Source organism: Ovis aries, chromosome 5 (genome assembly GCF_016772045.2).
Source record: "Ovis aries strain OAR_USU_Benz2616 breed Rambouillet chromosome 5, ARS-UI_Ramb_v3.0, whole genome shotgun sequence".
NCBI lineage: Eukaryota > Metazoa > Chordata > Mammalia > Artiodactyla > Bovidae > Ovis > Ovis aries.
Genome location: NC_056058.1, coordinates 41,293,181 through 41,316,256, shown reverse-complemented (window position 1 = coordinate 41,316,256; position 23,076 = coordinate 41,293,181). Strand labels below are relative to the sequence as shown.

The window sequence follows — 23,076 nt, the reverse complement described above, 5'->3', positions numbered from 1 at the left end:
TTTTTCCCATTACCTGGCCACAGAGACTGATTCAACAAGGACATGCGACTAAAGTTGGGCCAATCAAAACCTTCCCTGGGACTTTTGCTGCTTCCTCTTGCAGAAGAGGTGCTGACTTTTGCTGGGGCTGTTAAGCTCATGTGGGGATTTAGTCACGGGCTGCTGGTACCATCTTTGTTCCAAGGTGGGGAGACTTAAGGAAAAAAGCCAAAAGCAAAGATGGCAGAATTGAGAGATAGAGAAGTGGACAAATCTTTGTGACACTGTTTGAGGGTCCTGGATCCAGCTGAGTCTGAAACCAGCTGGATCAGAGGGAGTCCTGCTCCCAGGGGATACTGGGGCATCAGTGGTTGTCAAGACTGTGGGGCTCCTGGCATCAGGTGGGTAGGGAGCAGGGATGCTGTCCATACCCCACAGTGCCCAGGACAGCTGTAAAACACAAAGAACCATCTAGTCCCAAATGTCAGCTATGCTAAGGAGGAGAACTGAGTTAAATCTATCCCTGGACCTCTCAGTTCCACAAGCCCAAAATTCCCATTTAAAAAAAAAAAAAACCTGCCAGTTTCAGTTGCAGTTTCTATCACTTGCAACCAAAATATTCTAACCAAACTTGGAGGGAAGACTCATGCAGGGGGTTTTGGCAATGGAAGCTGCAGGTGTCCAGCCTAGGTGGGCTTCATCCCATGGGGTGGGGTGGGAGGATGGATCAGGTCTTATACTTTGACCATTTTTAATACGTTTAGAAATCTCAAGTTGCAAGGATGGTACAGGGAGTTCCCGTCTTCTGGCACCCATTTTGTCCTGACGTTAACATCTTCCATGAGTGTAGAACGTGTCATTAATATACTGTGATAGACTAAATTCCTCAATTCAAAAAAAATATTTCTTTAGTTTTTCCCTGAGGTCCATTTTCTGCCCCAAGACTCCCCATCAGGATCCCAAATGACATTTAGTTATTACATCTTTGGGTTGTGATAGTTTTTCAGACTTCCCTTGTTTTTACTTATTTTATTATGTATTTATTATGGCTGTATTGCGGGGTATTTGGGACCTTTGTTCCCCTGAGCAGATGTTGAACCTGTGCCCCCTCGTTAGAAGCGTGGAGTCTTAACTACCGGACCATCAGGGAAGTCCAGAGTTTCCTTGTTTTTGATGACTGGACAGCTTTGAAGGGAGACTGGTGGGATATCTTGTAGAATGTCCCTTGATTGAGTTTTTCCAGTATTGTTCTCAGACCTTCACAGGCAGCGCTAGTGGTAAGGAACCCACCTGCCAATGCAAGCAGATGTAAGAGATGTGGGTTCGATCCCTGGGTTGGGAATATCCCCTGAACGAGGGCATGGCAACCCACTCCAGTATTCTTGCCGGAAGAATCTCACGGACAGAGGAACCTGGTGGGCTACGATCCATAGAGTTGCACAGAGTTGGACACGACAGAAGCAACTTAGCACACATGGTGGTGTTCTCAGGGTTAGACCAGGGTTTGGGGCTTGGGGAGGAAGACCACAGGGCGAGGAGCTATCCCAGTCCATTACATCAAGGGTCCCTGCTGTCCACACCTAAGATCACGGTCAGTGGCCATGGAATTTCTCCAGTGTGTCTGAAACCTGTTGTTTTTGGAGGCCTTCCTGGGATTTGAATGCAACTTTAGTTTAGGATTTCATGACAACTTGATTGTGACATTTGTCACCCCTTTGATTACAGGGTCGATTGCCTTTTGCTTTCTCTTTCGTTAGTCTGGTGAAATTCACACGACATACAATTAGCTGTTTTATTATTATTGCTTATTTATTTTGGCTGCTCTGTGCCCAGTCTTTCTCTAGTTGTGGAGAGCAGGGGCTACTCTCTAGTTAGGGTATGGGGGCTTCTCTTGTTCATGAGCACGGGTAGGGCACTTGCGCATCAATAGTTGTAGCACATGGGCTTATTTGGGCCTTAGCTTATGGGATTTTTCCTGACCAGGGATATTGAACCTGTGTCCCCTGATTGGCAGGTGGACTTTTAATCACCAGAGAAGTCTACAATGGACCATTTAAAAATGAACAGTCCAGTGGCGTTTTGTAAGTACATTCACCTTGTACAACCACCACCTCTAATTTCAAAACATTGTCATCACTCCTTTAAAACACTGAATCCCCAATAAGCAGTCATCTTCACCCCCTCCCTAGCCCCTGACAACAAGGAACCCACTCTCTGTGTCTGTGGATCTTCCTGTTCTGGATGTTTCCCATCAGTGGAATCACACCCTGTGTGTCTGTCTGTCTCCTTCTGTCACTGAGCATCATGTTCTTGGGGTCCATCCATGTGGTAGCGAGTGTCAGGGCTTCATCCCTTTTCATGATAATGTTCCTGTGTGTGGAGGGACTGGTGTGTGTGTCCACCCATTAACTGAAGTTGAAGTTGTTCTTGTTCAGTCATGTCCAACTCTTTGTGACCCCATGGACTGCAGCACACCAGGCTTCTCTGTCCTTCACCATCTCCTGGAGTTTGCTCAAATTCATGTCCATTGAGTCAGTGATACCATCCAACCATCTCATTCTCTGTCATCCCCTTCTCTTCCTGCCCTCAATCTTTCCTAGCATCAAAGTCTTTTCAAATGAGTCAGTTCTTTGCATCAGGTGGCCAAAGTATTGGAGCTTCAGCTTCAGCATCAGTCCTTCCAATGAATATTCAGGGTTGATTTTCTTTAGGATTGACTGGTTTGATCTCTTTGCAGTCCAAGGGACTCTCAGGAGTCTTCTCCAGCAACACAGTTCAAAAGCATCAATTCTTCCGTGCTCAGCCTTCTTTATGGTTCAACTCTCACATCTGTACATGACTACATTAACTGAAGTACATGGGGTTGTTTCCACTTCTGTTATGAATTGTGCTGCGATGAATTTGTTTTTTTTTAAACATTTTTACCATAATGTCCCCAAACTCACAGTGATCCTCACCAAATTCTCACAAAAACCCTCCAAAAGAGGTACTGCGATTTTTCCCCATTTTACAGGTGGAGAAACTGAGGCACGTGGAGGTTAAGTAACCTGCCTGGGGCCCCAGAGCCAGTAGCAGAGCTGGGATTTGAACCCAGGAGGTCGTAACCTCATGCTCTGCTGCTGGAGCTCCATCCTCTTGGCTGGTCATTTGTACAGCCCTGGGGATATCAAATGACCAGCTCAGTATCCCACTTCTAGAACAGCTCTGATACCCCCAAATTCTCACCCGCTGGAACCCAGCTTCCTGGCTTCACCCAGCAGGTTCTGATGGGGACTCCTGACCTGAGGCTGGGGAGTCTGGCTTCTCCCTAAGCCTGGGGGCAGATCCCACAGAGTGATCCAAATGCCCCTGATGCCCCTCAGGAGCCTGGCCACTCGCATGCCACTGGAGCCTGGACATGAGTCAGCTGGTCCCCCCCGCCTGGCTTGGAATTTCCCTGTGGGTCCGGGTAGATCCAAGGTGAAGGTTCAGGAAGTCCCAGCACAGGTGACATCAGTGCTCAGAGCTGGCTGTGGTTTACAGCCGGGAGGTCAGGCTGGGGCAAGGCAGGGCCTGGTCCACCTGCCTGGATCCTCCTCTGGCACTTGTGTTGCCGGGACCTGTCCTGCACCACAGGGGCAGGGGGTCCATTTCTTTGTGACCCAGGAGCATAACGGATGTGTCCGGTGCTCTGTTCTGTCCCTCGTGTCTGGCCCCAAGATGATAAACATTTAGTGGATGAATGCATGACAAGGCATTAAAGCTGAGGTCCACCTCCTCCCCCCACCACAGCCCTCCCACCCTCCTCTGGGTAAGCACCCCCTACCACCGGCCTACACCTACCGCTGCTCCCCTTGCCAACCACCCCCACCTTGGCCGGCTCACTACTGGCCCTGGATAGAAAGAAATTCAGAGGGACTTCCCTGGGGTTCCAGCAGTTAAGAATCCACCTTCCAATGGAGGGGAAGCGGGTTAGATCCCTGGTTGGGGAACTAGGATTCCACATGTCTCAGTTAAGCCTATGTGCTGCAATAAGACTCAATGCAGCCAAAAAGAAATAAATAAGAAAGAAATACAAACTTTGGCTCTTCGGCTTTGGGGCAACAGCTCCACCTTCTCCAGCCTCCTTCTTTCCACCAGGTGAAATTCACAGATGTGGCCTCTAGTCCAGCATATGTGGCAGATCAGGTGACCTCCAGCCCCACCCTGACCATACCACACCATTGCTTCAGAACCTTCAGTGGCTCCCTAGTGCTCCAGGATAAAGGCCTGGCCCTAGCTTTCTGTTGGGTGGGTGGGGGCGGGGAGGGTAACAACACCTCCTCCCTCTTTGCAGCCTCACTGCCTGCTCCCCCCATAGGTGTTCCTTGGGGCCTTGGCACATGCCAGCTCTCCCCCTACACTTCTTCCCCTGTGGGCTTGGTGGGTGAACTGCTGATCTTTCTTCCCCTCCCACCTGCTCCCCAACCTCAGGGCCCACCCAGGACCCAGCCTGGGGTTGGGGGGTACTAGACAGGTGTCACATTTAACCCCTGCAGCCCCGGTGTCCCGGCCCAGCCGAGAGGCGGGAAGCCCTGTCTGGGGCGGATCTCAAACCTGTTGGACAGGTTTGCTGTTCCCAGAAGTGGCCCCGGCTCAGAGGCAGCCTAGCCGAGCCTGGCAGGATCCAGCTCCCGGTCAGATCCGGCGGGAGGGAGCTGTAGGGCCCTGGAAACCGCCAGCCAGCGCCGGCGACTAAGGACGCCTCGGGGCAAGTGTCAGGTGGGCACAGAGGGGGCGTGGTGGCTGGACAGGGCGGAGTCGGCTCCGTGTGTGCGGGAGGACTGGTTGGGTTGGGAACAGGGGTTGGGAACAGAGTTTGGGATGAACCGAAGGACAAGGGGACAGCGATCGAGAGAGAGACGCCGTCGGGGGACGGGGGGAGGAAAGACGGAAAGTGACCGGAGGCCGGGGGACACAGACATGGCTCGTGGGACCTTGCTGCCTCGGTTTTCTGTTATGCACCCTGGAGGCGCCGATTGGGGCTCCAGAAGGAGGGAAAAGAGGAGAGCGGGAGAAGAGATGGAAAAAGGAAAGGAGGAGGGGAGAGGGAGCCGGGAATCGACCACTGGGCTGGGGGGAAGCGGGTGCAGAAAGGAGAAGTGGTGAGGGACCCGGGCCCGGAGGAGCGGGGAGGGAGGAGGCGCTGAGCGGCCCGGGAACGCCGGGGCTTTCCAGAATGTGGAGAAACAGGAAGTGGCGAGTCCCTGCCCCTGCCCCCGGGCCGGGTCCACCTGCCCCGCCTCACCTGCCCATCACCCGGCTCCTCCTCCCTGGGCGAGCCTAGCTCCGGGGTCCTGCCCCGGAGGGAAACCGAGGCTGGTGCGGGACTCCTGACTTAGGCCGAGAATCACCTGGCTCAAAGGGAAGCCTCCAGTGATCTGACCTCCATCCGTGTGAAGTTTTCTGCTCTTTGGGAATAATGATCCGCATGGGGAACTCGCCTGTGTGTTTGGTGCTAACATCTCGCCCATTTAGCAGGAGGGAAAGCCGAGGCTCCGCGAGAGGGAGCCGCTCGCCCGGGCTTCTCCTGGGTCCCATTTCTGTCCTTGGTACTTCCCACGTCGAGTGCCTGAATTTCACCAATAAAAACACAGGACTTCCATCTCAGTTAAATGTGAATTTCAGATACATCGAGGCTAGTTCTTTGGTATAAATATAGCCCAAACGTTGCCTGGGCTATACTGGCACGAAAAATTATTCTTCCTGTACCTGAAATTCACACTTAACTTTGTGTCCTGCATTTTATATGGCGACCCTACTTCCTTTAGCCTGGTCAAAGTGTCTGGGGGACAGTCAGGTGCCCCTCCATGGGGCAGGGGCAGAGGGAGGGGTTGAAGAAGAGGCTCTTTGACTTAAAGCAGAACTCCACCAGCAGACCCGTGGTCTTCTGTGAGCCTGTCCCCACCAGATGAAAAGACTTGGTCACTTCTGACGATTGAATGGGGTCACTTAGGTGACTCCATGATCCAGATGTTCACCTGGAAACATTCATAACGTCTTAATACTAGGCACTGTTCATTTAGCTGTCTGAAAAATAAAAGCCACTATTATCTGTGGGAAATGGAGGCACAGAGAGGTTAAGTCACTTTCTGGGGGTCACACAGCACCTAGGGCCAGGTTTTGAGCTCCAGAGCAGCATACATTCTGGTCTCCCAGGCTGCCTTTCGAGATTCCCTGGAAATCCCCAAATCTGACTAATTCCCTAGACATCCCCAGACTTGGCAGTTTCCTTCATGCTGAGATGGCTGGACCCACCCCGGCCTGGGCAAACTGCCCCCATTTCAGGCAGAATTACCCATAGAGATCTCGTGCTTTTCTGAGGTGGATGTAGTGGAGGTTGAGTCCACGCCTCTTGGCAGCTCTCTCTGTGACCTGGGCCATCTGTGGAACAGTTCTGCACCTCAGTTTCCCCACCTGCAAAACGCAGGTACTATCAGTCAGACCCCAAAGGGCCACAGTGGGGGCAGGGCCAGCTTCATGGGTGTGTAACTGGGACTTCACTCAGGCCTGGAGCTTGAGGGGCTGTGCTCAGTTTAACGGTCCCAGTCTTGAAGTTCTTGCTACTTTTTGAAGAAAGGGCCCTGCGTTTTCACATGTCACTGGGCCCTGCAAATTGTTTGATGGTCTTGTGTGAGCAGAAACTGGAACATGCCACCAGATGCTCTGCGAATCAGTTTATTCACCCTTTTGAAGCTTAAGTCTGTTGCTCAATTGGATTTCTTCTCATTAGCTATAAAGAATAGTTCCAGGGTCAGGGTTACACCTCAGCTGCCAAAAACAACACATGCCAAAGTGAAGCTCCATCTGGATATTACTTCTCTCTGGGTCCCAGTTTCCCCATCTGCTCCCTTGTGCCTGTGGGTTTGGGTACAGGAGGTCCTGAAGTTTTAGGGCAAACAGATTTTTTTTCTTTTCTTGGCCACACCCCATGACATGTGGGATCTTAGTTCCCCAACTAGGGATTGAACCCATGCCCCCTCCAGTGGATGCAAGGAATCTTAACCACTGGACTGTCAGGGATGTCCCAAGGCAAACAGATTTTTTAAACATACTCATCTTCCTTACCAGATCTGGCCTTTGAACAGCTTTTAACTTGCTCTTCCTAAGTTTAGCTGTCTGACAAACTCCTACTTGAACTTCAAAGCCTCAGCCTCAACACCCTCTCAGCACCACCCTCCATGATGCCCTAGACAAAGACCTTGTTCCTCACTGGCCCTATGGCTGATCTTGCAGATGGGAGTGTCTGGTCCCAGCTCTGTTTCCCCTAGACTGGGGGCTTCCTGAGGGCAAGGATGAGAACTGAGTCCTCTCTGGGGTGCCCGGACTTGTCCAGCTCAAGGCCAGGCACATAGCAGCAGCCATAAGAGTTCACTGAATAGACAAGCATGTGAAGAGGTGGCCTCTAAATTCAAGGGGTTGGACCAGGTACAGGAGGCCTCTGGCTGGCTGGTGAGGTGGGTCCAGGAAAAGGTGGCAGTGTCTTCATTCCTGCTGGGGAGGGGGTGGTGCCTCCTGCACTGGCTCTGTCTGACCTGCCAGGCCCAGCCCCTGGTGGGTCCAGTAGACTCCAGTCACAGGAACACAGCAGGCCTGTGCCACAGCTGAGTCCCATCCTGTGCCTGACAATGAGGCAGATCCCAGCGTTGTTTGCATGAGGCCCCTGGAAGCCCTGATGGGGAAGGAGACAGCAGGGGAGCCACTCACGTCTCAAGGCCTCTGCCTGAGACGATCCTGCTTTTCTCAGGTTGGCCTCTGGGTCTTATCAGACCCCCTCCGCCTGGCTCACTGTCCGGGGGTGGGTGGTCCCAGGACTCCTATTCTAGAGTGGAGATAGATTAATGAGCAGACTACTATTGGTAGGGAGGCAACCAAGAGAGTGAGCATGATAGAGGGACCCAGGGCCCTTTCAGATGGTTGCGAGGCCAAGGTCTGGGCTGTCAGAGAACCCCAGTGGCTGAAAGGTCAGGGTCAGAGTGCACCAGGGGAGGGCACAGTCATGCAAAGATCTGTAGGTAGGCATCGTTCTTCATGCTGCAGAGGAGGAAACTGAGGCTCACTCGAGAATTCGAGCCCCTTCCAAAGGCAGAAGGGCATCAAGGGGCTGGGGGAGGGGGCGGTCACCGCGAGAAGGCCCCGCGCCCAAACCCCGCCCACCAGAGGTTCCGCCCCCACGGCATGACCGGAAGTGCGCGAGCCCCCCCAAGATGGCGCCCGAAACCCGGAAGTGAGCGCTGCCGCGGCGAAGCTCGGAAAAACGGAGGCGCCGCGGGCTCCGCGCCCGGCCGGACCCGGGTCCGAGGTGAGGCGCGCTCGGCTCCACCCCTGGCCCGCTCCCGCTACCCCTGCCCGGCCAACCTGCTCTCCCCGGCCCGCGCAGGCCATGGCACCTCGCGGCCGCCTGCGCCCCGAACCGGGGGTTACGGAATTCTGGGGTTCCGGGGCCGCGGGCTGGGGGAGCGCGGCGGCGTATCCCCGCCCTCATGGGCGACCCCCTGATCCCGCCCTCCTCCGCGACCGTCCCGATCCCGTCCTTCGCAGTCAACTTTAACCCGGTCCTCCTCGGCGACCCCGGACCTTGCGCCGCTCCGTCACCCCCGCCTGACACCCGCCTTGGCATGAATCCTGAAACAGGGCGACTCCCAACCCTTTCCTGTCTCTCTCCTCGCTGATTCCCTGATCCCCCGCTATCTGGCGCTCCCTGGTGATACCAGGACTTTACTTTGGTGACCCTTGACCCCGTGCTTCTCTGTGACTCTCCTGCACTTGGTGACCTCCTGGCTGCTCCCCGGCCATTCCTTGACTCTTCTCTTCTTGTAGCTCTCCAGCTCCATAACTATAGCCCCTCCCTCTCTGGGTGACCCCTGATGTCAGGCTCCTCGCAGATTCCCACCCTTTCTCCTCAGTGACCCTTCTCCGCGGATTCCTGCTGTCCTGGCTTCGCCGCCGTGCGTTTTTATGGGTGCGATCCCATGGCTTTGGGATGGGACCCTTGCTGGTATAAACTAAGCAGGCAGAGCATGTTGGGTGGGAGTGTCTCCTGGAGCTGGGCGGGGAGCGCTCGTGGGCAGAGGCGGCCCCCACCCCAAGGCTGCCGAGACCTGGAGCCTGTGGAGCAGTAGCCTGTGTGGATTGATGGGGAAGGTGAGGTGTCCTCCCAGCACCAGAGCACTGGTGGGGAGAAGCTGGTGCCTGGGAGCAGAGGCATGGATAGCTAGGCAGGAGTGTCTAGCATCATGTTGTTACATTCTGGAAAGGGAGAGAGAGCTGAGTGTGGGAAGTGTGTTAGTCCTGCCTGCCCTGGGCCTCCTTTCTGCCTGTCCACTGCCTGACTGGCCAGGTATGGTCCCCTCTGTTTGCATCTGGCCTGGAAGTGGTTTGGGAGGAAGCCTGCTGGCAGTTGGAGGGGTGGTGAATGTTGCACCTGTGATGAGGGGGGCTGGTGTTGGACAGACTTTAGGTGGGCACCTGCCTACCTTCTGCCAGGCCATGTGACCCAACTCGGAGGCCAGTATGGTGGATCTGTCTCTGTAGGAAAGATTCGAGGCAAGTGGACTCTTCCCAGAGTCCAGAGGGAAGAAGGGCCACCTGTCAGAGGCTGTTTCAGGGAAATCTGTAGAGGTCAGGCCCACCCTTTCTCCAGGCTAGACAGCCTGAGCTGGATCTGACCCTGATTTTGTGTCCCCGCCTGGGGCTCTGTGTACCTGGCTGTGGAGGGAGCTCAACAGTTACAGAAGCTGCAAGCAGAGGAGTGTCTGTGTACCCCATCCTTGGGCTGAGACTTGGGCCTGCTGGGCCGCCTGGGGAGGCCACTCCCTGCCCATCTGCACTTTTTCTTCCAAAGGCCCTGTATTTTCCTAGGGGAGTCCCCAGAGGTGGGTGATGGCTCCTCAGGGCTGTCTACTTGGGCCCTGGGTGAGTGGGCAGGAGATGGGTGATCCCTGGACACCCCTGAGCCAGAGAGACCAAGGTGGGCATCGGACAGACCCTGGGGAGTCTGACAAGTGTGAGATGCTATCCCCAGGGACAGCCAATGTGAGGACCTAGGGGAAGGCATTCGGGGATTTCAGAGGGCAGGAGGGCCCTTTGTTTAACTCTGTGCCTCTGAGCAGACGTCTGCTCACACCTGTCTGGAGCCAGACCTGCCGCGCGCGCGCGCGCGTGTGTGTGTGTGTGTGTACATTTGGGGGAGATGTCTATGTTTTGATAAGGGGGTGAGGGGCTTTGTTTCTGTGTGTGTGTGTGTGTGTGTGTGCACATTTGGGGGAGATGTCTATGCTTTGATAAGGGGGTGAGGGGCTTTGTTTCTGTGTGTGTGTGTGTGTGTGTGCACATTTGGGGGAGATGTCTATGTTTTGATAAGGGGTGAGGGGCTTTGTTTCTGTGTGTGTGTGTGTGCACATTTGGGGGAGATGTCTATGTTTTGATAAGGGGGTGAGGGGCTTTGTTTCTGTGTGTGTGTGTGTGCGCACATTTGGGGGAGATGTCTATGCTTTGATAAGGGGGTGAGGGGCTTTGTTTCTGTGTGTGTGTGTGTGCGCACATTTGGGGGAGATGTCTATGCTTTGATAAGGGGGTGAGGGGCTTTGTTTCCAGGGGAGCCCGTGTGGCAGAGCACAGAGGAGGCAGTTGTCTTTGAAGTTGGGGTGGGGCAGCATTGGCCTCAGGTGGGCAGCCTAGGGCCAGGTCTCTCCAGCTGCCTGACCACCCCGACCCTTGCTGGGGTGGGGAACAGAGGCGGGACTGCCACTGGGGACATGACCAGCTGGCTGGCCCAGCTCGATTCTAGTAAAGTCTCAGAGCACCCCCCCCCCCACACCCCACCCCTGCCAGCCAACAGGGGCTGGGCCGGAAACGCTGACCCAGCAGAGGGCTCTGGCCTCATGAGCAAGCCGGCTGGGAATAAAGAGGTGACTGTGTCCAGTCTCCAGAGGCTGCCTCCCTCCTCACAGGGCCTCCGCCCCGTGAAGCTTTCACAGTTGCTGGCGGGGGCGGGTCTGCCTGTTCCTCATGTGGGGTCAGGTCATGGAGAAGTTGGGGCACCTAGTGGCTGACACGAAGAGTGGGGACACGGGCCCCCTGGGCAGCTGCACAGGTCCAGGGTGTGTGTGTGAGTCTGCCCACGTATGTGCCAGTGTATTTGTGGACACACACATGTGCAGCAGTGCACGTACTTGCTGGAGTGTGTGTGTGTCACGTGTGAGTGCTGCGTGCACACGTGTGCGTGGTGTCGCCTGTGTGCATACATGTGAGAGTGCACACATGTGTGCCTTGCGTACGTGCAATCCATCAGCGGGCCAGCTTGGAGCGTCTCCAGCTGCTTTTCCGCAGCCAAGGGCCTCATGGTCAGGAGCAGGGAGGGCTGGCTGCAGCCAGCCGCCTGGGGTAGCCAGGAGCGAGGTCACTCAGGCCCAAGCCTGGCCAGCCCTGCTCGCCCACCATCTCCCTGTCTGCCCAGCCCAGATATGGCCTGGTGTCCGTGGGCGCCAGTTCCCCCTGGAACTGCCCTCTCCCCTGCTGCTGGCAGGTCAGTCCTCCGTGGGCCAGCTGAGCAGGGCTGGGATGGAGCCAACTTTCTGCATCTTCCTGCCATGGTGACAGCCACCAGCCTCCCTCGCTGGGGGGTGTGGCTGCCCTGTCCTCAAGTGGGTGACTCAGGTGAGGTCGATTTCTGATGCTCTGGGCTGGCCCAGGTACCCACTGCTAAAGCCTGTCATTTATATATGGTAATGTGGACCCTGAGAACACGATGCTCAGTGAGGGAAGCAGACACAGAAGGACACACAGGGTGCAGTTCCATTGGTGGGAAATGTGCAGAACAGGCAGATCCACAGACACAGAGAGTGGGTTCCTGGTTGTCGGGGGCTGGGGAGGCCGTGGGGGAGACTACTGATGGGAGTGAGCTTTCCTTTCGGAGGTGATGGAATGTTCTGGAATTAGATGGAGGTGGTGGTTGCACAAGTCTGTGGATGTATTGAAGGCCACTGTGCTGTTCACTTTAGATGGATGAAGTGTATGGCATGTGAATTGTGTCTCCATAAAACAGAAAAGTGGTTAAAAAAAAGAAAGCAGGGCCTGGCCTGAGGTGAGGGGGTGTTGGCTGGCCCCATGAAGAGGGCAGAGGAGGTGCCATCTCCCTGTTTTATGGAGGGTGAACAAGACTCCCCTGGGAGCTCCCCAAGCCCCAGCTCTGCCCTGACAGCTGCCGGCAGGAAGTGGGCTTGTGGGGAGGCAGGCTCCTAGTGCAGGGGTACCTGAGTCAGGTGTGGGCAGGAGATCCTCCTGCCCCTCCCTGAAGCCTGGCCCTGTAGAAGGAGGCGCCCTGGTAGCTGTAGCTGGTAGTGCCCTGACCCTCCTGTAGGCTCCCGGTTGGCTGGGATACCCGGCACATTTCCCCAGCCCCACCCCCTCCACCCTTCCATTACAGTGACTCCTCTCCGGTCAGCCCTACACTCCCGCTGTGCTGCCCACGGGGCAGAAAGGGCGTCCACGGTCAGCTATGCTGGGACACTTCGGGGGAGGCGTTGACTTGGCCCCTGCAGGGGGTGGGCCAGGGGAGCAGTGGTCACCCAGCACCTCCCTGGGTCCTCAGGCACCCCTTCCATGCCAGGCACTGCCCAGCCTCCCCTCGGCCCCAGAGAGGGGCAGGTGCTTCCAGCCTGGCCTCCGTCCCCAAGTGAAACCGAAAGTGGCCTCTCTGGCCTTCCTGCCGGGCCACATCCCGGAAGGCTGGCGCCTGGCATTTCCCGGGAGTTCGGGTGGGCGGGAGTCACAGCAGCCTGGGGTCAGAGGCTGACCCAGGAAGTGGGGACGAAAGTGGGGAGGAGTGGTATTGTGGGGCAGGGAGCCTGTGTGGCTCTGAGTCAAACTGGGATGGGGTGAGAGTCCCTCTCAGAGATGCCCAGAGCCACCAGGAGCCAGGGCCCCCTGGAGGTGAGGTGCAGTGAGGGAAGGCTGATCCAGGAGCTGTGACAGTGGGGGCGGGGGTGGGTGGGCAAGCCTGAGCACTCCGCCCCTGAGCCCTGTCCTATTCTGAACATTCGGGTGTGTCCTCACCTCAAAGATCAGTGCCACCAGGGCCACTCTTCCCCAGCTTGGGGGTGTGGCTCTACCCTGGAAGCTGCAAAGTGGGGCAAGAGACCCCTCCCTGCCACTCACCCATAGCCCTTTGGGGGCCCTTCTGCTGTTGCTTGGGATATGTCAGCTGACCGGGGGTTTGAGGGGGGGTTTCATCAGATTTGGGAGCTCAGCCTGTTGTCTGGGGGGCAGGACTCAGTGAGTGAGCCCCCAGGTGGGCGTTGGGGGGTGTCCGGGACACCCTTGGAGGTGGGTGATCTTCACTGTGGGAACCTGGAGGAAGGCGCCCCATGCTGGGACAGAAATGGAGTGCAGCTGCCCCCACCAGATCCAGACCTGCCACTCGACTTGCAGAACCTGCCCATCTAGATGCCCCAGCACATTCCTGCACTGGGGAGGGGGGGAGGCCCCACCAGCTTGCAGCTCCTCCGTGGCCCTGAAGAGGCTGCCCCATGAGGGGCCACTGGGGGCTTCACCACCTCCAGGCACCTCTGGGGTCTTACCGTGCCTAGCCCTACCGTCCACCTGTCCACTTGTGGGCTGTGTCCTAGCTGTGTTCTGAGGTCAGCTCAGTAAGGGCCCCAGAGATGCCCCTGTCTTGATCCTGGGACCTGCAGATGTGTCCCTTCACATAAAAAGGGATTTCGCAGGTGAGATTAAACTAGGGGCCCTGAAATGGGGTGACCCTGGGTCCCTGGGGCTCCAGCATCATCACAGGGTCCTCATGAGCCGAGGACTCTCTCCAATGAGGCCGAAAGGGACGGAGGGTCAGAGCTCAGGGGCGTCCATGTGCTGCAACTGCGGCTGCTCTAACCATGGGGCAGCCCCTTGGAGAGCTCTGCCCTGCTGGCAGTGTCAGCACTGAGCCAACCTTGGGAGATCCAGAGCTAAGGCTGGTGAGCTTGCTTGGACGTCTGACCTGCAAGCCTGGGGGAGGATTTGAGTTTGTGGATGCTCATCTGCACAGGAAAAGCAGACATAGGCCTGTTGGTGGGTCTTGGGGCCTCTGCTGCTGCGACTTAGGAGTGTCTGCCCTCTTCCCAGCACAGGCCCTTCCTCCTGCAGCACAGGGGTGCTCTTTGGCTTGGGCGAAGGTCTCTTGTGATGTTCTTGGCACCAGGCTGGACCATCAGTGTCCAAGGAGGGCGCTGGCCAGTCTGACCACTTGCCCAGGAGTAATGTGATCTAGCCGTGGGGAGCACCCTCCTCTCTCTGTCTCTGGGCTCTCCAAGGAGTTGGGCAGAGGGACCTGGTGTGCCAGCTGGCCTGAGACTCTTGTCATCAAGCAGCAAGCGTCAGGAGGAACAGACTCTTCTCCCTGCCAACCCTGGACATCAGTGCTCAAGGACTAGGATGTCAGGCCTGCGGGATTCAGCTTAATGTCCACTCAGGGGAGGAAGATCCGGGGGTCCGAGGAGACCACAAACTCAGTGTATCTAAAGCCTTTTCAAGACCACGAGTAAACACGAGCTCTGAGCAGGCACTTCCCAGAACAGGAAGCCTGCATGCATGTGCCCTGTCATCATGGGCAGCCACTCCAAACCTGTCCACATGGATGCAGGTTGGAAGGTCTACCAGCTGCAAGGGGAGGCCAGCTGGAGTGCCATCCTCCGCGCTGTCTCCTGATAAGGCTGGACCGCACCTGAGAGTGGGGACCGGGGATCAGAGGCCCGAGACCTAGGCTCAGCGTTTCCAGCTGTGACTAAAGAAGCTCCTTGTTCTCATCCCCCTTCCCTTCTGGGCCATTGACTGGGTATGAAGGGCTCCATGCCCCTAAGCTGTGTCCTCAGAGCTGGCGGGGGTGCTGACTGGCCTCCCGAGGGCTGTGAGACTCTGACAGGTCCTTATAGATTTGAGGTGGCCCTCTAGGTGTGGGAGCTGCTTTGAGAAGCACCTGGCCCGCAGTTGGCCCTCAGAGTACCCTGGGCCAGTGGCTCTGTGCCTGCTAGTGCCTAGGTCTGTGGGCGCAGACACAAACAGTGCAGGTGGCCCTGCATCGGTGCCTGCAGGACTCAGCCTGAGGGTCTCCGCTTCTGCATAAACGTTCATCTTCACAAACATCACTGTCACCTGGGTCTGGGGTTGGTTCTCCTCCAGCTAGGGTTTGTCTTTGCCTTTCATCTGAACGTCCATGGGCGGCTGTAACAGCTGACCACAGGCTCAACTTAAACCACAGGGATTTACTCTCCCAGTTCTGGAGACCAGCTGTCTGAGATCAAGGTGCAGCAGGGCGGTGCTCCCTCCACCCACTCCAGGAGAGGGTCCTTTCTTCCTCTCCCAGTTTCTGGCATAGCCTGTGGTCCTTGGTGTCCTGGCCTTGTGGGCACAGCACCCCTGTCTCTGCCTCCGTTGCCACATGGCCACTCCCAGGTCTCTGTGTCCAAATTTCCCTCTTGTAAAGACACAGGCCCCACCACCCCATCTTAAGTCCTTTTGTCTGTGAAGAGCCTGCTTCTAAGTGAGGGCGTGTTCCTGGTGGACCTGAGCTTGGGGGTCACCCCTCTCTCCAGCGTGCCTTCCCTGTCCTGTCACTTCGGCCCACACACGCTGGGCCCTCCTCCATAGCCCTGAGCCCCCATTGCCCACCAGCTGGCCCTGTGTCCCCATGTGTCCCACCTGAGTACCTGGCCTGGTCAGTCAGTGAGAAGGGGCCCCTGAGGCTTTCCTTGGGACTCACCCCCTCCCTTTATGGCCCACCCACGGAGGTAGCCGTCCAGGTGCCTGTGCCCTTCTGGGGATCCTGACAGAGTAAGCTATGCCAGCCAGCCCAGATGGGACCTCGGGGCGTGGCCAGTGCCCCCAGAACAGAGCTCTTTCCCTTTGCCTGACCTTCCCTGCCCCTCTGCCCCTCCGACTGCAGCACATCCTGACCCGGCTGGTCCCCTCTATTAGGAGCAGAGGAGACTCTCTGAGTACCCCTGCTGGGGATTAACCCTAGGCTTTCTCTGACCAGTAGGGCAAGAAGGGGCCTCCCCACCCCAGCCCTCCCCCAGACATCTCAGATCCAGCCCCCTGATTCCACCCAGGCCACTGCCCCCACCAGCCCCCCCACTCATTCCCCCATCCCAGATCCCAGGGCCAATGCTCAAGAGTCTAGCTGAGGGGTGGCCAGAGGGACTGCTGTCCTGCAGCCTGGGGGAGACTGGGAGGTACCTGATGCCTGGAGAGGGGGTGCCTGGGGGGTCTGGTAACACATGACCACCGGGGCCCAGGCACCACCAGGCAGGGGTCCTGGTGGCTGGTTCTGAGGGTGCCTGGGGGGCTGAGCCCTTAGTGTGCATCAAATGGCCCACCCCGGGGGACTGGCCCTGCACTGAGGTCTGGCCAGAGCACCGAGGTGAAGTGGGCTCAGCCAAGAGGCAGGGGTGGCCGTGGTCACCCACCAGTTGGGTGCATCCAGGGATCAGGCTGCCCCAGACCTGGCTTCTTCCCACATTCCATCCCCTGCCCCACCATCGTCCTGTCCAGGCCACCAATTCCTTGATCTTTCTGTTGTACAGTGACTCATTTGAAATGTGATCTCAAAAGGAAATCCTGCAACTCAAAGCTGGGTGAAGTGCGGGCCCCTCCCCAAGAGCACCTTGCGAGCACCCCTGCTGCACGTGCCGTGGGGCTCACGTCTCAACAAACATATGCTGTGGCCCGGCCTCCTTCATGCCTGGGGAGTGCAGCCTCTGAAGCTTGGGAGCTGGTAATGCTGTCCTGACCCCAGGGAGGTGGGCAGGTTGGGGCCACTCAGCAGAGGTCAGAAAGTGAGGGGATAGGAGGACTGTGTTTGAGCGTGCAGTGGGGTGAAGTGGGCTGAGGTTGGTGGTGGGGCCCGCAGATGACCTTGAGTCTGGGCATCCAAGGACGGTGACACTGTAGCGATGGCCTCTGGGGGTGTGGGGATGGTGCTGGGCAGTGTCGGCTGCACCCCAGCCCCTGACAACCAGGAGCCCACTCTGTGTGTCTGTGGAGCGTCCTGTTCTGGACGTTTCCCATCAATAGAATCACACCCTGTGTGTCCTTCTGTGTCTGTTCTCTCACTGAGCATTGTGTTCTTAGGGTCCATCCATGTGGTAGCAAGTGTCAGGGCTTCACCCCTTTTTGTGGTTGAGGGATGGTCCTAGGTGTGGAGGGACACGTGTGTTGATCTATCTTCTGCTGGGGGACACTCGGACTGTACGTACCCTCTGGCTGTTGTGGATGTGAGTGTTCAGGTTGCTGTGTGGGTGTGTCTCCATTCCCCCAGGTGGACACGTGGAGCAGGACTGCTGGCTCCGAGGTTACTGTGTAGCCAGGTGAGGTGCTGCCAGCCCCCAGGTGGCACCATGTCCCCTCCCCCCATTTGGGTTCACGATCCCCAGCGGCCCTCTTGACTCGCAGCCCCGTTGCTCCCCTCCCCACAACCCCCCCAGGTCTAGGTCTGAATGCTCTGCTTGGTCAGAGAAGACTTCTGGGGTCCCCAGGGCATGCCCCCCCTCCGCATGTCTTGGTAGGACAGGACAGACAGGTCCTGTCACAGGAACCCCTCTTCCAGTTATGACTCCCCCATGGAGCATAGAGAGCCCTCCCCACGGGGACAGCCTCTTCCTCTGGAAGGACGTCATGCCCTGGGTTGTGGTGTGGGGCCTGAGCCTGCGGGGCCAGACACTCAGAATGGGTGTAATGCAGGCCTGGCCTGCTGCCAGTGGGAGTCCCTGGGGCTCCATGCCTCCCAAGGACAGCCCAGGGGTCCTCCTCCTGTGCCATTCAGCCATGGTCTCTGGATGGTGCTTCCCAAGGGAGCAGCCCCAGCCTCTGCAGGTGTGGAGCTGAGAAGCGCCTGGGAGTGAGTATAGGATTGGCCCCACGTAGACCTGTTGAGGAGTCTCTTAAATCAAGGAGCTTGAATTGAGGGTTTCTGTGATAGCTGTGGTCACTTGGGTGGCTTGGGGTCTTGGAGGCTCCAGGTTCCTTGGAGCTCCTGACAAGCCTCATGCCCAAACAGCCCATTCTTCTGATGATCAGACTGAGGCTCACGGAGCTCTGGGCCCCGAATCTTTGGAGGTTATCCAACCCTTAGACGTGGAGCTGGGTTTGACCATCCGCTTGACCGAGGCCACGGGTCCCAGAGCAGCCATGTGTTCCTCCTGGTGCCGCCAGGTCCTGCTGGGAGCTGGAGGAACTGGCGTCCTGCCAGCCTCTCTAGCCGAGGCTGGGCGGCCCAGCCCCCACAGGCTTCCTGAAGGGCTGGACGCAGCCCCTGTCCCTCTGGACCTCGGGTGAAGCACTCACGGGCAGCGAGTGGGTGCAGGCGGCTCTCCCCGCCCCCCGCAGGATTGCACAAGACTCCGTGTGGCAGAGATTACTGGAAGTCCTGCGGATTTCTTCACTCAGGGCTTGGCTGGGAGTGGCAGCCGCCTCCCCTTCCTGCCTCTCTGGGTGATTAATGTCCCGAGGCCTTGTCCTGAGGGGTGCTCAGTCAGCCTGGGGTCCCCAACCTCCATTGGTGATGTGGCCTGCAGTATGTCGGTCCTACCCAGGCCATGGGCAGGTGGGCATGGCGGGGTGTGGAGATCACATGGGGCAGGGTCATCCCCTGTGCTTTCCCCAGCTGGTTGTCTGCCTCCCTTGTCAGTGGGACCCTGTGTTGACCCTACCTAGCCCCACCCGGGTCTGGGGACTCCTCCTGGCTCAGCCCAGCTGCCCAGGGAACCTCGGCACACTTGACCTGGCTGCAGTAGGATGGGGCTCCTGTGGCCCTGTGGCCCCTCCAGCTCAGAGCTGCCAGTTGGCTAAACCTTTTCTCTTCCAGACACTAGTCACAGATCTGGGAGTGTGTCCCTGTGTCTCACGCTAGGCTCCCAGGGCTCAAGGTTCCATTTGTGGGTGGCGGGAGTGGCCCCGGAGCCCATAGGATTCAGGGGCCTGAGAACAAGGGTGGGAGTGCAGCGGGGCCCCCACCCACAAGGGGCTGCCCTCATCCTTGAGGTCTCTGTCATTTGCCTAGGAGGGAGTGATGGGGCAGCTGATGGATCCCCCAGCACAGCCCCTGTGTGGGTGGGGTAGTCAGGTGGGCTGGGGTCATCTGAGGGTTCCCCTAGGGTTCCTGCCGCCCCCTGCCCACTGTCCTCAGAGGCACCCTTCCCCACCCTTTGGGGTTGGAGGGCAACCTTGGGACATGCCTGTCTTTCCCCAGGTCATGATGCCGCCACCACGGAGCAAGAAGCCCAGATAGCTGCCCCTGCAGCCTGGCTCTTGGAGCCCCCTGATGCTGGCAGTGGGACCCGCCATGGACGGGGAGCTCCCTCCGCACGAGGCCCCGCCAGCTGGCAGCGTCCTATACAGCCCGCCGCCGCTGCAGACCCCACTGTGTGGGCCCAGCGTCCAGGTGAGCCCCAGCCCTGGGTGTGTGGGGAGGACTCTCTGGGGGTCATGTGCCACCCCCAAGTCCCTCACAGGTTTGCTGTAAGGTTTCTGATGCCAGGACCACAGCCGGCCCTTGGGAACGCTCGGCCTGGGTGACTGCCCCCACCCATGAGACGTCAATGGCTGGGAATGCCGGCCAGTCACGCTCATCCACTCTGCCACATCACTTCTTTCTCCTTATTTTTCAAGACTTTATTTCTGAAGCAGTTTTAGGTTCATGGGAAAACTGCACAGGAAGTTCCCATACAACCCTCCCCGCTCCCTTCCCCTCTGTTAGTGTCTCAGGGTCCTCAGGGTGCTGAGCCCAGGAGCCGGTGCCCATCAGCATCACTGCTGAGGGCCATAGTGACATTTGGTTCACTTTTATTGCTAGGTGTTCTGTGGGTTTTGACAGATGTCAGGTGACCCACACCCACTGGTCGGCATTACAGAGCAGTGTCACCGCCCTAACTCCCTGCCCCATCCGTCCTTCTCTCTCTAGAGGCTCACCTTTTTCAGAATCCTAGAGTGGACACTAGGACACTGTGTAGACTTTTCAGACTAGCTTCTTCCCTTTAATGATGTGCATGCAGGGATCTTCTGAGTCTTTCCATGGCTTCACAGCCCATTTCTTTCCATCGTCTGCATGTCCCACAGTTGGTTTATGCTTCCACCTGCCGAGGGACAGCTCACTCGCATCTGAGCTCCGACGGCTGCAGTAAAGAACCACAATGTGATAGAATGACTGCGGGGGCCGGGCCTCCTCATATCACAGAGGGTATGGAGGCCTTGCACAGAGAGGGGGCCGGCATACTCCAGTGAGTCTGGCCTGCCTGCAGCAGAACAGGGCTCCTTCCCTGCAGAAAAGAAAAGAAGTTGAATGTCTTGGTGGGGAGACTTGAGCTGCTCGGCAGGGGAAGCAAGTGGGATGTGGGCTGCGTAGGCGCAGCAGCAGCAGCAGGTGCACTCGGGCATGTCTTCCTCCGACACTTGCTGGGATGGGAGGGAAAGGCTGGCAGAGGGAGAGAGCAAGGATCCAGCTTGGAGTTCAGAGAGGCCGGGCACTAGGCCTCTGGAGCAAGGCAGAGTTCCAGGTCAAGGGCCCAGAGCTGTCAGGAGACACTCAGACTTCCAAGTGTAGCATCAGACGGGGCTGTAGATTGTGCACAAACCCAGGATCCACCCCGTGCCTGGCTGTGCCCACGAGGCACCCTGACATGGCAGAGCACAGCACCAGGTCAAGTTGAGCAGGCCTTGCTGTTTGGTGGGGAGGGAGCGAAAGCAGCCAGCTGAAGACCCCCCAAAGCCTCAGGCCAGGCCTTCCCCCAGGCACACCTGTGCCCATCCAGCTATGCCCACAGGGGCCCTGCCCTCCTCAGCCCCGCTTCTCTCCAAGCCTCTGCCCACCCATGCCCTCTCTGACTTGTGGCATGAGGTGTGTTCCTCCCTCACATACTATGTCTCTCCGTTTCGTGGGCTTGGAGCCTGCACCTGTCATTCTTAATAACCCTTCAGGATTCCTCCTCCTCAGTGTCCCAGCATCTGCTTAATTATTTCCCCGTTGTTGGGCCTTTGGGGTGACTCTAGTTTTCTGCCGCTATAAATAGTGCCTCTGTGTTTTCTCCCTGCTCCTGGATGAGTCCCTGGGGGTGTGATTCTGGAATAGAATTCCTGGGTCAGAGCAAGCCCCAGCACAGGCAGGTTTGCAGACAACGGAGCTCTTCCGCAGGGAGTAGGCTCTTGCCATGTCCCATGGTGGTGACCCAGGAAGCCAGCCATGGGCCAGGAGGCGAGCTCTGCAGGGACAGCACATGGGGACCACAGGGGCTGAGATACTGGAGTCTGGGGGAGGATGTTTGGGCCAAGATGGGGACCTGAGTACAGGGAGGTGCTGCGTGGGGGCTGAGCTTTGCTCTGGGCAGTTGGAGCCCACAAAGCAGGCTCTTGGGCTTTGCACAGAGCCTGTCCCTCTCGGGCCACTGAACATGGGGGTGGCCCCTCAGGCCACACTGGGACTGGCCCACAGTATTGACTCTAAGAGCTATCTTTTCTTTATCTGAAATTCCAATTTCACTGGCCAGGTTTCACTGGCTGTTCTGTATTTTATCTGGCAGTTCTGTATTATCTGCTGCACTGCCTGAGCAGGAGTGTCATCTCCTTCATCAGTTTACATGAGGCCTGGGAAGCTCCTGGCTAATCTCCCAGGACCTTCTCCTCCCCAGGGGAGGGCCAGCCTCTTTGTCTCCAGGCAGGCTCTGATTGACTAGCCTGCATAGGGACCCATCTTGGGACCAGTCAGGTCCCCCAGGCCTGCCTTCTGAAGACAGTGTCACTCCCACTGGCTGCAAGTATAAAATCCCAGGGAAGGCTCTGACTGGTTGGTTGGGGTCATGTGCCCCCTCTCTGAGCCAGTCACATTCTGTGGACCTTCCTGTTCACCCTGGCCCTCTGGGGAAACGGAGGCACAGTGAACCTGCTGGGAGGGCCCTGGTGAGAGAGGGGCTCAGTGTCCTCTGGACCCTGCCCCAGGGCAGTGGGGGGGACCAGGGACCCTGCCCCGTGACCCCCTCCCCTGATGCCCATTGCTTTGTCATAGGACACCATGCTGCACTACCCCTGGTGGAACAGCTTCTCACCCACGACATACCCAGCCTTCTCCAGCGAAAGCCAGTAAGTGTCCAGCTCCTAAGGTCCTGCTAGGGGCCCCCACCCACAGCGCTTCACTTTGCTTCTCCATCCCACAGTCGGGGCTAAATGGAACCAGAGCTCTCAGTCGGGGAGTGGGGCTTCAGTGTCCAATCAGGAGGGTTGAGACCCAAGCCTTTGACCTGCTGTGATCTCCCTTAACGAGAACCCTCCAGGGAGACAGGCAGCAGTAGTGGGGACAAGGGGGCCAGGGAGGGCCCCACTGTGGGGACTTCATATGGGCAGTGAGAAACTACGGGGCTGAAAGGAGCCTGGAGGGCAACTTCTCCGTGAAGGGCGTTGGCAAGCTGGGTTTTGAAGGATAAATAGGAGTTTGCTGGGTGAGGAGCAGGCCTGGAATCCAGCCAAGGAATGGCCCGTGCAAAGGGCATGAAAAGAACATGCAGCCAGAGCCTCAAGGTTTTTCTGGGGTTCTGTGTCTGGGGACATGGGCATGTGGGCCCTTCCTAAGCAGAGTTTCTGAGGTGCCAGAATTGTTCCTGCAGGCTTATGACCCCCACCTCTGTCCTGCATGCTGGGTGGGTGGACAGAGTCCCACCACGCCCACCAGCTCAGCTTCCTTTTCCTCCTGCAGCCAGTTCATGAATTCCTCCTTCATCATGGGCCAGCCCTGCACGGACCCCAGCTATGGCCCCGCGGCCACCGCCCCCAGCTTCCCACCAAAGAGCAGTGATTTTCCTCAGGTAGGAGACCTTGGCTGGGCTCTGCACCTCTTGGAGGTGTGAGTGCCAGTGGACGGGGCTTGTGTGGGGGGATAGCTGGTGTAACTTTTCCATAGCAGGGGCGCTGGGTCAGAGGTCATGTCACTGAGGCCAGGGGCCCATCCGCTGTCACTCTTATCTGCATGCAGGTCACAGGCCGCATCACAGGCACTTTGCCCATGCGCTTTCTCCATTCGGGCGCCGTGGTGGGTCCACAATGCCC

At 57.6% G+C, this 23,076-nt stretch overlaps 1 protein-coding gene across 6 annotated transcripts in view; it reads left to right on the top strand.

Moving 5' to 3' along the window:
• Positions 1 to 4,578: 4,578 nt before the first annotated feature.
• SBNO2 (strawberry notch homolog 2) overlaps positions 4,579 to 23,076 on the top strand; it is a 42,660-nt gene continuing 24,162 nt past the window's right edge. For 2 of the 6 annotated variants that reach the window (XM_027970166.2, XM_042250463.1), the window contains exons 1-4: positions 8,202 to 8,299; positions 19,238 to 19,429; positions 22,043 to 22,116; positions 22,727 to 22,835. In XM_027970166.2, the coding sequence (XP_027825967.1) occupies positions 19,310 to 19,429; positions 22,043 to 22,116; positions 22,727 to 22,835 (303 nt within the window). In that variant the 5' untranslated portion in view covers positions 8,202 to 8,299; positions 19,238 to 19,309. Of the gene's footprint in view, positions 4,720 to 8,201; positions 8,300 to 16,574; positions 16,766 to 17,308; positions 17,358 to 19,237; positions 19,430 to 22,042; positions 22,117 to 22,726; positions 22,836 to 23,076 lie in introns of those variants that run through there. The other 4 variants (XM_042250467.1, XM_060416442.1, XM_042250466.1 and 1 more) reach the window with 4 other exon arrangements.